This window comes from Lotus japonicus, chromosome 1 (assembly GCF_012489685.1).
Source record: "Lotus japonicus ecotype B-129 chromosome 1, LjGifu_v1.2".
NCBI lineage: Eukaryota > Viridiplantae > Streptophyta > Magnoliopsida > Fabales > Fabaceae > Lotus > Lotus japonicus.
The window spans coordinates 17,965,108-17,979,088 of NC_080041.1; the positions used below are offsets into that span (position 1 = coordinate 17,965,108).

The 13,981-nt window shown below is 40.5% G+C and overlaps 1 protein-coding gene across 1 annotated transcript; it reads right to left on the reverse strand.

Annotated features, from left to right (window-relative positions):
* Positions 1-7,332: 7,332 nt before the first annotated feature.
* On the reverse strand, positions 7,333-9,539 carry LOC130728824 (FBD-associated F-box protein At4g10400-like). The gene is made up of 3 exons (XM_057580408.1): positions 8,781-9,539; positions 7,729-7,896; positions 7,333-7,626 (listed from the first exon to the last, which is right to left on the reverse strand). Exons 1-3 carry the CDS (start codon positions 9,537-9,539, stop codon positions 7,333-7,335), a joined length of 1,221 nt encoding a protein of 406 aa, XP_057436391.1.
* Positions 9,540-13,981: the final 4,442 nt, after the last annotated feature.

Here is a 13,981-nt window from a genome sequence, read left to right on the forward strand (position 1 = left end):
TGACTCTGAAGCTGAGACAGTAACACGTGTGTCAGTATCTCTGATGCATAGTTCCTTGTGCCCGTGTGACAGTCTGTCATGATGTGTGTAGATGTGCTTCTCTCCTGCGTGTGATATGTGTATTTACTGTCACTATGATGTCTTTAATTTTTAACCATTGATTTTAACCTGCTTTTTGATCAACAACGGTTACTTTTAAAAAAAAACCACTATACACACACGTTCTCCTACACTTAAGATTTTACATTCTCTCTCTTCAGTTTTTCAAAACCGCTTTCCCACGATCTCTCTCTCGCTCTCTATTCATCTTCAACCTTCATCTTCTACCCAAAACCTTCAACCGCTCAAAATGGTGAGACAAACCAGAAATGAAGCCGCTGAAGCCACAAGTTTTCCTCACATGGTAATAGGTCAAGCTACAGGCCAAATGGGTCCTGAAGCTCCTAGTCAAGGTCAAGCTCAAGAGCAAGTCATTCCGATTGCAGAACGGGGCTGTGTCGTTCATTGTGTGTATGCTCCTGAAGAACTTCAAGTACTGGCAGAATGGAGATTCGACCTCGACAATCTTGCTGCAAATGGGTATGATCTTCGTCCTGAAGTCCGTGTTCAAGGCTGGGAAAATTACTTCAACAGGCTTCGAGGACCGGTGTACGACAAATTAATCAAGGTATTCTGGAAACACGCTGACTGCGATGACACTCAGGTGGTATCCTACATTCTTGGAAGGAGGATCATAATTACAGAGAAGTCATTTGTGAACCTACTGGGTGCAGAGACTGCACATGGGTATCGATTCCAACTCACTGAATCAAAGCTGAAACCCAAAACGAAGGATGAGACCAACAAGGCCCTGTACACCACATACAAACCGGGCAAGACTGACTACAAGGTAGTGGATCTTCATCCCAAGCTCAGAATCTGGCACAAGATTTTGCTGCACTGTATCAACCAGAGGCCTAAGGGCAGTTCCCCAGATTACATCAATTTCAGCCAGAAGGCGATGCTGTTCTTCATCCAAGACAAGCAGAAGATCTGCCTTCCCTACTTCCTGTTCTCTTACTTGAAGGAGTGTATCAAGAAGTCCAGAACTACTGCCTCCATCAAATCAGCAATCAAGTATATCCCTTTTGGGAGGTTGCTATCAGATCTCTTCATTGAGAGCAACCTGGTGCAAGATCTGGTCAATGCTGGATGCATAGAGGATCTAACCACCATTGTCAGTGATGTCTTCACTGCCAATTCTCTGAAGAAGATGGGCTTGGTCCAGAAGAAAATCGCCCCTGCTCATGAAGACACATCTTCTGAAATCAGAAAGAGAAGGGTGCCTCTGAATGACTACCCTCTGTGGACACAGGCAGACAATCATGAAGCTATTAGGTGCTATGTTGAAGACCTAAGGGCTCAAGGCTTTGAAATTGATCTCGATGAATTCTTCAGAAGACTGCCACCAGCTCAAGAGTTTCCCTCTCCTACCAAGAGGAAAGTTCAGAGGAAGATGGTCTTAGCAGAATCCTCTAACGAATCTGATGGCTCTCAGAAGAAGAAGAAGAAGGCTGACCAGCCAAAGAGGAAATATGATGAAACCATCAAGCCTGATGCTGGTGGTGATGGTAATGTTGGTCCTAATAAAGATGGTCCTTCTCTTCCCAAGAAGAAGAAGAAACAAGTAAGACTTGTGGTGAAGCCTACAAGTGTGGAACCTGCTGCTCAAGTGATCAAAAGGATTGAGACTCCTGTCAGAGTGACTCGGTCTTCAGCACGATCATCAAGTAAGTCTGCTATTGCTCCTGATGATGATTTAGATACATTTGATGCACTCCCTATCTCTGCCATGCTCAAACGATCTTCCAACCCACTCACTCCTATCCCAGAGTCCCAACCAGCCACACAAACCATTTCACCACCCCATTCCCCAAGGTCCTCATTTTTCCAACCTTCACCAAATGAAGCACCTCTTTGGAATATGCTTCAAAACCAACCTACCGAACCCTCTGATCAAACCTCACCCATCACCATTCAATATAACCCATTACTTTATGAACCCATCATTCCTGAACAACCAGAGCCCAACCAAACAGAACCTGAACCCAGAACTTCTGATCACTCTGTCCCCAGAGCATCAGAACGTCTGGTTGCCAGAACCACTGATACAGACTCCTCCACAGCCTATACACCTGTATCATTTCCCACCAATGTTGCTGATTCCTCACCTTCCAACAACTCTGAATCCGTTCGTAAATTTATGGAAGTTAGAAAAGAAAAGGTGTCTACCTTAGAAGAATATTACCTCACTTGTCCAAGCCCTAGGAGATATCCTGGCCCTAGACCTGAACGTCTAGTTGACCCAGATGAACCTATCTTGGCCAATCCCTTACATGAGGCAGATCCTTTGGCTCAGCAGGCTCAACCTGACCCTGTGCACCAAGAGCCAGTTCAACCAGAACCAGAACAATCTGTGTCTAACCACTCCTCGGTTAGGTCACCACATCCTCTGGTTGCAACCTCTGAACCTCAACTTGGAACCTCTGAACCAAATACTCAACTGTTTAACATTGGTTCTCCTCATGGTGTTTCTGAGGCAAACAGCAGCAACCATCCAACCTCTCCTGAAACCAACCTATCCATTATTCCCTACACTCACCTCAGACCAACCTCCCTGTCTGAGTGCATCAGTGTGTTTAATTATGAAGCCTCACTGATGATTCGCAACGTCAAAGGGCATACTGATCTGAGTGAGAGTCCTGACTCTGTTGCTGAGGAATGGGATAATCTGAGTACTTGGTTAGTTGCTCAGGTTCCTGCTATGATGAGTCTTCTCATTGCTGAAAGGGATCAGAGGATCCAGGCTGCAAAGCAAAGGTTTGCAAGAACAGTGGCTCTTCATGAACAAGAACAAAGACATAAGCTTCTTGCAGCTATTGAAGAGGCCAGACGAAAGAAAGAACAAGCCGAAGAAGCTGCACGTCAAGCCGCAGCTCAAGCTAAACAAGCCAGATTAGAGGCAGAGCGACTTGAAGCTGAGGCTGAAGCCCTTAGATGCCAAGAACTTGCATCAGTAGTGTTTACTCCTGCTGCTTCTGCTTCCATTCCAGCTCATCAAGCTGCTCAGAATGTTTCTTCCAGTTCTACTCAGTCAAGCTCGTCCAGACTCGACATCATGGAACAGCGTCTCGACACTCATGAGTCTATGCTTATAGACATGAAGCAAATGATGATGGAACTTTTGCGTCGATCTGATAAACCCTAGTCTTAGGATCTCTTCGTTTTTCCTTCTTAACCTTGTTTTATTTTATTCTCTTTACTATTTTCCTTCTGTTACTTTACTTATTTTGCTTTGTTGGTTACTGTTTAACCTTGCATATATATATATATATATTTGTCACATTGTGTTTGCAAAATTTTTTTTATTTCATAATCACTATGTTTACATCATACATTTCTTTTTTCCTAAAGTCTAGAATGGAGGATCCTTCCTCATTCTTCTGCACTCTTGGCGCTGCTCTGACCTCTCTTTCTCCAGCCGATCCAGTGAATACTGGATGTTGTTGAGATTGACGATCTGCTCATTCCTCTCCAGAATCTCTTATGTTGTCTTGAGCTTCTTCTCTATGCCTTCCTTTTCTTCCAGCAGCTTCAGTTCAAGCTGGCTGAGTTCGTGAACTTCCTCCACGAAGGCAAGGAATTCTTCTAAGTCACTCTTCAACTCTGGACGCAGGTCCTCTTCTAGTAGTGTCCTTGTCAGCTCTGATATGGTTTTTGTACCCTTTGGATGCCTTATGTTAAGGAACAAGTCCTCCTCAAAGGCCTTCCTTCTGAGCTCTTCTAGTGCAACCATGTATGAAGCCATTTCTGTTTATGAAATTGATCGAGTTGTGAAGCTTACCCCTTTCTCCATCGCTTTATATAGGCTTCACTTTCTCTCTGAAAGTTAATGTCCCTACAGTTTCTCGAGGTTAAGTTCTTGGTAACTGATCTTGTCTTTACTTCCTTGGCCGGTGGTAAACGTTCTTCTTGTGCATTAACTCTTCTATTTATTTCGCCTAACTCTGATTCCTGCATCGTTTTAATTTTCTTAAAACTTAGACCTTCTCTGAGGGGGAGTACCTTGTACTTCAAGCTAAGTTTTTCACACCCCAAGCTTTTTGCTTATGACAAAAAGGGGGGAGTACAACCCAGTTTTTGATGTGTAAAATGTGTTAGTGTGATTTATTTTTCTTTTGGAGAATTTAAGAGTTCCACCTTTATGACCATAGATGTGTCACTGGGCAAATACAAGGAATACATCTCACTTCTTCTGAAGTGACTTTAGTTTGACTCTGATACCCAACACTCTGATACCTTGTCCGTTGACTCTGATATCTTATGCGCTCTGATTACTCTATTTCATCTATGTCATAAGTTTTTCACTCTGAACTCTTATTTTATTTAGCTCAGAATCTAGACTTTTCTAACGTTTTCATCAAGTATTAGATTCAGGGGGAGCTAAGCTCAGAATCAAGCTGTGACTTGAATTCAGAATGAGCAAGATAAACTATTCACATCAGGATAAGTCTTATTCTATATCTCTAAACTCTGAGTGAATTCAGTTTAATGTTTAAGAATTGTTCATCAAAAACCTTAGTTTTGTCATCATCAAAAAGGGGGAGATTGTAAGATCAAGTTTTGATCTAGTAGTACAACTCTATGTTTTGATGATTACAAGTTAACCTTTTGATATGAACAATTGTGGTACTCTAACGTGTTTTTCTGAGTGTGCTATTTTCAGTCTCTAACCTTGATTCAGTCTCACACAAATCAGAAGCACTGTGCATAAAGAGTGACCCAAGCAACGCTTTCGCATTGACCATGTTCAATATGAACAGTGGAAAAGCTTCAGAAGTTCTGAAGCTACACAAACTCTGATGTGGACTCAGTCACTAGAAGCTCTGAAGATTCAGAAATTCTGACAACCAAGAAACACTGAAGGCTCAGATGTTCTGATGGTGTAGAAGACTCTGAAGATCCAGAAGCTGGATAGTGGAAACTCTGATGTCCAGAAGCAAGAAACTCTGAAGACCATGTACTTCCCTCTGAGTTCAGAATCAGAAGATACAACGGTCAGAGGATCTGTGCTTTCCCTCTGACTCTGATCAACCGGCTTCACAAGTTCCAACATGAAGCATTCCCCTGATCAGAAGTCTCCTAGGTCTAAAGGTCAAGTCACTTTCAAAGTACGAAAGCAACAGTACTATCCTGACGACCTACCTAACAGTCTCAGACACAGCAGAAGCTGGAATTTCCAGAACTGCCCTCCAACGGTAGCATTTCCATGCAGCGTTCAAACCCTAATCCTTGGAGTATAAATAGAGACTGAAGATTGAAAGATGCGGTTGGAAGAATTCACACAAGCATAAGCCATATTCAAAACCTTCAAGCATTCTTTCATCAGAAATTCATTGTGTTTACTATTAGCTTTTCAGAAGCAAATCTCTTGTAAACATTCTTTGTTAAACAGTTTGTTTAGTTCCTTTAGGAGATCAAGGTTGATCGGATCCTAGAGAAGACTAAGAGAGTGAATCTTAGTGTGAGCTAAGTCAGTGTAATTGTTAGTCACTTGTAGGTTTCAAGTGCAGTTGTAACTCTTACCTGATTAGTGGATTGCCTTCATTCTAAGAAGGAAGAAATCACCTTAACGGGTGGACTGGATTAGCTTGAGTGATTTATCAAGTGAACCAGAATAAAATCCTTGTGTGCTTTTCTATCTCTTATCTTTAGCACTTAAGGTTTCGAAAGATTTTTCAAAATCTTTAAGGTGGAAGCTTTATCTTGAAAACGTTATTCAAACCCCCCCTTTCTACCGTTTTTCATACCTTCAGGGTTGCCGTCGCGCACAGGGGCTGCGCGGCGGTCACCCAAGGGGACTACGGTATAGGTCGAGTGCAAGAAAGAAGATAGGGGAAGACGTTTTCAAATCTTTTGATGAAGGGTGCTATTTGTTGGGAAACTTTGCATTAAGGTCCCTTATCTCACATATGGTCCTTACTAGATAGAGATATGTGAAGATTTAAAGCTCGTTTGGTATGCTGTATAGTATAAGGCCTGATAGTATAAGGCCTGATTGTATTAGACCTGATAGGATAAGGCGTGATAAAATTTTAATACTATATAACGTTTGGTCATACCTGTATAGTTTGGTGGCAACACTCGTGGTGTGGTAGTGGTGGTATTGGAAGGTGATGATGGTGGTAGTGGCAGCGGCAGTGGCAGTGACGATGGTGGTCGATTGTGATGTTAGTGGCGGTCGTGGTGGAGGGTGTGGGCGGCGGCAATGGTGGTATGAAGGTATCAACGATGGTGGTAGTAGTGGAGCATGATGGTGGCAGTGGTGGAGCATGGTGGTGGCGGCGGCGACAATGGTGGTGGTGGCGACAACGATGGTGGTAGAGGTGGCAGTAGTGGCAGCGGTGATGGTGGAGGATGGTGGTAGTAGCGATAACGATGACTAGAGCATGGTGGTGGTGGTGGCGACGACGGTGGTGGTAGCGGCAATGGTGGTGGTGGAGGGTGGTTGTGGTGGCGGCGACGGTGGTGGCGGCGGTAGTGGTGGAGGTGGAGGGTGGTTGTGGTGGTAGCGACATTGGTGGCGACGATGGTGGTGGTGGCGGCGACGGTGGTGGCGACAGTGACGGTGGTGGCAGTAGTGATGGTGGTGGTGGTGGAGGGTGATTGTGGCGACGGTTGATTAAATATATTGAAGTAGTTTATACATTGCACTTTTATCATGCCTTGTCCATCATCTATAGGGTGGATTAAATAATCCATCATTTTGATGTATAAGAGGAGGTTGATGTATAAGCTTATACAATACAATATGAGCACCAAACAATTGATAAGCCCATAATATATTGTATAAGCTTATACTATCATGCTTAATACGGTGTATCAAGCGAGAGATTACGTTAAGATATAATTAGCAAATCAGTAACCAGAAGATGGGGTTGTATTATATACCAACCACGTTGTCGAGAATTAAATATAAACCAGTAGAGTTCCCCTAAACTCGATCAGTATAAACTCGTCAGAATTTACTTGATGCAAAAATAATATTTGAAAAACCACAACAAAAAAGTAAACACCGACAAAATTAAAAAATTACTTAAATAGTCAAATCATACATTGAAAAGCATATAAGATCAGGTTATAATTCCACATAATTGACCAAATACAAGTTTATAGGAAAAAAAGTAATACATGTTATGTTCATAACGAGAAAAGACCATGTCCTATCAAATCCAACAATAGGATTGCATTCATAGGTAGAAGAAATTATTGGAAACAACAGATATTTAGAACCTAGTAGCACTCAATTTCACATGTTTGAGAGATCTTCGGGCACCTGGATAAATATTTGAAAAGTTGGTCCTTCTCAGATTTCGTTGAGTGATGAGGGTCAATGTGAATAGTCAGCACTTGTAAAACCCTCGCATTTTGTAGGATATATGCTGCCAAATCAAAATCTTCATACATGCTTTTAACTGGATAGTTTCTAACAGAACATGTTCTAAGGTGCAATGAAACACATTCTGGAACAACAGCAGGTTCTATGGTATGTTCCAAATTCGCTTCAATAATTGTCCTATACTTACCCTGTTAAACATAGACAAATAATAATCAAGATTTATGAAAAGATAAACCGAGAAGAGCACAAACAAAAACGATATATCCATAAATAAATTAACCACTAGAAACCTTTTCAATGGCAAGAGATTGAAGATTGGGACAATAAGGGAGCACTTCCACTACATCAAACCAGCCACGGAAGCGATGAAAGGTTAGCTCAATGCTGATTAAGTTTCGAAACACAGGCATTTGTCTGTAGTAGGAATTGATATAATTGTCTTTATCTCTACGCTCAATCTGCAAAATGTTATTGTATGAGTATAAGAAGTAAGTGTTAAGAATTGATGCAAGTTTCTACAATTATCTTTTAAGATCTACACTATTGTAGAAAGCACAAAGACTATATCTTGATGTTTCTAACTATAGAATGATCCAATTATATCATACAATAAACCACCATAATCAAGGCGGTGACTCCAGCCTATAAATAGGCATTAGTGCCTCACCATGTATGTGTGGGCATCAGAGGCACACCTTCTACAATTTGGACACGGTTTGTCCAGGGGAGCTGAACTGAGCTGGCTAACGGTTCGGGCTGTTGGGTTATGGTCAATTTGGCTACATAGAAATGCTATTATCTTCAAGGATGGATCAATTAGTGTGGAGAAGGTGATGGACTTAATCAAGTTCCGCTCTTGGAAATGGTTAAGATGTAAAAGAAAAGGATTTAATTGTTCCTCATATGGTCTACCAATCCAAAATTTTGCTTGGGGATGGGCTCAAATTGGTAGTCTGGAAAGATAGGAAAGATTGGGGTTGCTGTACGTTTTCTAGTGCAGGGGCTGTAGAGTGTCTATCTAGTTGGTCCCTTTGTGCTGGGTTTCTTTTTCTTTTCTTTTTTTTTCTGTTTGGTTTGTATTTACCCCTTTGTGGGACTATAGCACCACTGGTGCTTTCTATCTATATATATAAATTTGGCATTCGAAAAATAAAAACTAAGAATCTAAGTTTTGTACCCACCATCAATGTAATAAACCATACGGTTTAACTAGTCCATCCCTTCCACTTCTAATATTTTGGAATCCTACCACTTATCTGGTACTTCAATTATCAACAGTAAGTAAGAATTTTGATCATAACTTTAAACTGCAATTCAAAAAGATCCAAATTTTCTTACATACCTCCTCAATGTGTAGAGACTCTACATTAGGAATTGCATTGAAAGGAACATTAAAAGCGTTGATATGTGCTTTCACAACCTGGGGCATGGGTTTAAACCCTGTAGGGTAGCCAAGTTCAAAACTCGGAGCTGTAACATACAAGTCCTCAACAATGGGACACCCATTAAGAATTTTCATCACACCATCCCTTTGACAAAACAAAACGCCAATCAAATGAAGGGTTGTGAGTGAGGGAAAATCAACAGGACCAACAGTACCATATTCAATGATTATCCCACTCAGCTTCAGAACCACGAGGGTTTTGAAGGAGCTGAAAATACTGGGCAACAAGCGCAAGTGAATATGTATTGTCGAGCTCGAGAGCTGGAAATTCTTGACGCCACGTCGTTTTGCAGCTTCGATCCACTCATCCATGTTGAACCGGCGGCTTAGGTCATGGCAGAGCTCGGAGTGAGACACGATGGAGAGCGTCTCGATAGGGTGGTGCTGGACGCGCGGGGAGAGGAGAACATTGTCGACGAAGCGGCGGAAGCGGGTGTAGGTCTCTACATCTTCTTCGGCTTTGTCGTCGAAATGGAGGGTGGTGAGCGAGTAGCAGATTGGGTTCCACCGCTTGGAGAGGACACTGGTGGTGAATGCCAATTTGGTTGGCAGAAATGAGAGGATATAGCGGAGGATTTCGTCCGGTAAGGCGCTGATCCGATCTTCCATCGGCGGCGTTTTCCTCAGCTGATTTTGCTTTCGCATTTTCTTCGGCATTTGGACTCACAGAGAGCAGAAGAATAGATGAAGAAGAGTTTTGATTATGCTGCGCTAGGGTTTCTCTCTACAACATATATATTACACCGCTGATATGGAAAGTGACGTCTGCAATCCCAATAAACAGACACGTATAAATGTAATAAACACCCTATATTTCTCACGCTGTTTAGATTCTACCGACAATTGTGAGTAAAATCTGCCATAAAAGTTTGTGTTAGTGAGTGGTACAATGTATTAACTGGTCTCGATTGTTTATTTTCACACTCAAGGGAAAAATTGTGAGGACTGACTGCAGCTTGCCCTGTCTGCTCTATATCTGATGTCTGCTATACTTTTGCTGGTTTCCTGTTATCGGTTGCGGTATGATCATAGACTGGTTCTGTATTTTGTCTATATTGTCTACCTGATGAGCCAAAGTTTCTGTAAAGTTTGGTAGATTAGTATAGAATTGGTCTTGCTGCTAACTTATGTAAATATGAGATGCTAGTATGTGAAGGAGGAAAAGGCTCGAATTTGAAGGGATCAGGGCAGTGGAGTAGGCAAAGTCATTAAGGCTATTGCCTAAGGCCCCCTACCAACTTAAGGCCCCAAAAAAATTGGTATATATAGTATATACTACCAAAGTCTTGACAGAGATAATTAAATAATGAAAAAACATACCATATAAATTGTAACAAGGGAATTGAGAAATGTGAGAAGTACTGCAACTTTATCAGTTATTAGTAGTAGTGTTTTGTATTAGCAAATTTAAATTTTCCAAAAAACTAATAAATAAAATATTTGTTACTTTTATAGTCCCAAAATTGAAAAGTTAATTTGTATTTACTCATAATTGTTGGCTACTTTTTTTTGAATTATATATTTATAGTACTGTACAAGTTTTCTCTTCAATCATTGTTTCTTCTCCCAATTTGTTTTTTCATTGTTTTTACCTTGAAATGGATAATCAGAGGAGATATTTGATATCAAACTGTTGTAAAATTTCTCACCATTTTATTCCTTGCATTTCAGGTTATATTGTTCATAATTTTATTTACATATTTTTATTCCTATTCTTTATAAGAAAAAAAATGCCAAATAAAAATTACGAATTTGATTTTAAAAAATTGAAGAAAAAAAAGGGAAAGTTGAATAACTAATTGAATATCAACGTGATGCTCTTAATAAACTTGTTTAAAATGATATAAAAGCAAGTTTAATAGGTGAAAACGTGATAGTACAATCACCTATAGAAAATACCGACAACAACAGTAGTCATTATTTCAATCAAGATACTTATCAAAAGAAAAGACATTTTAACATTTTCGCCTTAGGCCCCAAAATGTCTGTACACGACCCTGGAACGGATCCTAATACCAAGTCAGCAAAGTGTGAAAGAATCCTTATCTTATTAGTCTCTTTAGTAGGTGCCAGTAGCTAGTGTTCCATTAGTGCTAGTATTTTGCTGGTTTATTAGCTGTGAAAATAGGCGCTGGCTGTTAGTTGGTTTTGATTTTCTCTTTCAGTTTCTTTGTTGTACCATGGTGGAGTACCCCATGTACTCTTATTTATGATATTCATTTTCTTATTAAAAAAAACACTCAAGGGAAAAATAACAGATATAATAAAATGTGATATTGTAAGAAAATAAAATAAAGTAAGATGTGGATAAATCACAACTCTTGGTGTATGAACCACTTTTAATGTTGATGGTTCATCTACAGAAAATAAGGGGGCAAGAGTGGTATAGGTGGTGTCCTTCGAAACTCAAATAAGGTTATCCTTGGTATTTCTCCCTAAATTCAGGGCACGGATGGGTTGTTGAGACTGAAGTTAAAGTCATCTTGAACGCTCTCTTATTCTGTCAACAATTCTTGTTTACGGGACGTGGTTATCGAAAGTGATTTCACCCTAGCGGCGGGGTGGGTAACTTCAAACCAGTAGAGGCCTTGGAAGCTCTTAAACGAGCTGAATCATATTGACTATCTACTAGCGGAAATGAACTGCTTGAGGGTTAAGTAGATTTATAGAGAAGCCAATAGAATAGCTGATTTTTTAGCCAAAGATAGTTGTATCATAACCGGTCCTTTATAGTTTTGTAATGAAGGGTTGTTAGGTGTGTGTTTTTTTTCTCTCTCTCTAACCCTCTCTATTGACTCAGATCTGTTTGGGTGGCCGTCGCGCCGCTTGTTGCGGTATCCCTCCTTCGTTGATGGTGTGTCTTTTCCGTTTATCTTCTTTTAGCAACGTTTTCTTCTTCCCCACCTTCGTTGACGTCCTCTTCCTCCAACCGGCAGTTCGTCCCCTACTCTACTTCTATTTGTGCTTCAGTTCCCGACGGCGTGCCTTATTCATAACAGCATGGCTTCGTCTATTTCGTCTCGGAGTTTCATGCTCGTCGTCTATGCCCGATTTTTGTCAGATTTGTTCTTTCTCATATTTGATCCTTTGTTCTCCCTCACATATATCTGCGTGGTGGAGTGCTCAGGATGGTGGTTGGGTGGTTTTACTTTTTGTGGACCGTCGTTGGGACCACCGCTAGTTGTGGGTCGTTCCTTTTAAACAGTGATGGTGGGTGGGCTTGAGCTTTCTTTGTATAGCGGTGGTGGTGACCTAGATCATTTGTGGTGGTCTTAGTATCACCTTCTCTGTGCGATTTCGGTTTTGTGGAGTGATCTTTGGTGTTGTGGCATTTGGTTTGGTTTGTATGGCCCTCCTTTCAGTTTTTTTTGCTTTTGGTCAGGTGAGGCAGAGTTGATTTTAGTCGATGTTGAGCCTGATTCGTGTTTGGGTTTTTAGATGCTCCGGCTACCGTGGTTCGTGTTGTGAAGATGTTTGTTGGATCTGTTTTGTCGATCTTATGTCATTGTTGTTTCTTGTTATTGGAGGTCTTGGATGGTTTTTCTTTTTCTGTTGCAGTTTGCTTAGGCTTTCGGTCCCAGCTCTATAGCGTGTGTTTGTCTTATCCTGTTGGATCTTTTTGGTTTGTACTACTTGTTGGATCTCTGTTTTCAGGTGTCGTGGAGCTTTATTGCATTTCATTTAGTTAAACTTGTCGCTGCTTACGACTTCAAATGGAGACCTATGTAGGCTATAGGGGTTGTTGTTTGGTGAGGTGTTAAAGCATTGCTTCATGCTTGTAGGGATGTTTCAGAGGTTTTTGTTATAGCAATTGGATTTTGCTAACCTTTTGTTAGCTTAGTAATTGTCCGATGTTGAGAGGTGATGTTTCTAAACTTTATATATATATATATATATATATATATATATATATATTTCATTTTTAGAAAATTATTAAATGTTAATATAAGGGGTGCTAGAACCCAAATACATAGATTAAAGAAATAGAAAAGCAAAGAAGCTTAAAGAGCAAATCAGAAGCAATGGAACAAGAAAGATCCTCATCCATTCCTTAACTCTTGTCCCCACCTCAACCTTATGTAATCACTCAATACACCCCAACAGACTTCACAGCTAGACCAATTAACCAAAGTAGATCAAACCAAGTCAAATCTATAAGAGGCATGAGCATTGATCATACTTCCACTCAAACAAGGACCAACAAAATTCCCTTTCTGTCGCAACTATCCAGCACCAAGATCTCCATTGGACCAAATCGATCCACAGTGTGCACAACATCTGTTAAAGGTCATCCAACATTAGGCTCTGCCCTTGTATTCATATCAACCTCGATAAAACCAAAATTTCGTACACAAACTATATATAGCAGATTCAAATTGTTTGCCAAATTTTTTTTTGAAAGTGAAATTTTATTGAATTTAAATGGATACGAGATACACATTGTCTTAATAAAGAACTAAGCACATGCAACGCCAATAAAGAAAGAAAAAAACGAATAGCAACCAGGATATATAACAATGAATGTTTGTCAAATCCAAGCTTAGTCTCATGCTAAAAAAACCGAATTATAAGGTGAGTTTATTGACTTGTTCCCCTTGTTCTGAATACTCGAGCACACCTCATCATTCATGTTGTGAAACCATGCACATCCTTATATATCAAAGCAAAATAGCACATCGTAGATTCTTGGTCACAAAAGAAATAGATTTTGCAAGCCAATGGACATCAATCCTAATAAAGTACTAATGTAAATTATTCTAATTAATTTGGAATGTTAATCAATTTTTTTACTATCAGCAATCAAAGAGTTGAAACTCATCATCTTCGCTTGGATGTTTCAATTGTGCACTTCATCAAATTGCACAAAGAATACATTATGGCAGGAGGCATTGGTGCTTGGATTTCTTCAACCAATATCTGATATGAAAATGTGCCTAAACACCCTCTAGATCAAACATCAGTCATGGGCCCGCCGCTCAGCTCAGGCCCATTAGGAAGAATAGCAGAGTCCGAGGGTAGTAGGGTACCATAATCTGGATTGGAGCCACTCAACACCAAATTCATGGTACCAAGTTCAATCAGAGCATACACGTATGAGC

Bases quoted from the DNA above. Each gene is read 5' to 3' on its own strand.
- LOC130728824 (XM_057580408.1), bottom strand. From the start codon at position 9,539: ATGCCGAAGAAAATGCGAAAGCAAAATCAGCTGAGGAAAACGCCGCCG. The intron at 7,897-8,780 runs GTATGTAAGAAA...AACATTTTGCAG, and splicing joins AGTCTCTACACATTGAGGAG to ATTGAGCGTAGAGATAAAGA. The intron at 7,627-7,728 runs GTTTCTAGTGGT...TATGTTTAACAG, and splicing joins AATCTCTTGCCATTGAAAAG to GGTAAGTATAGGACAATTAT.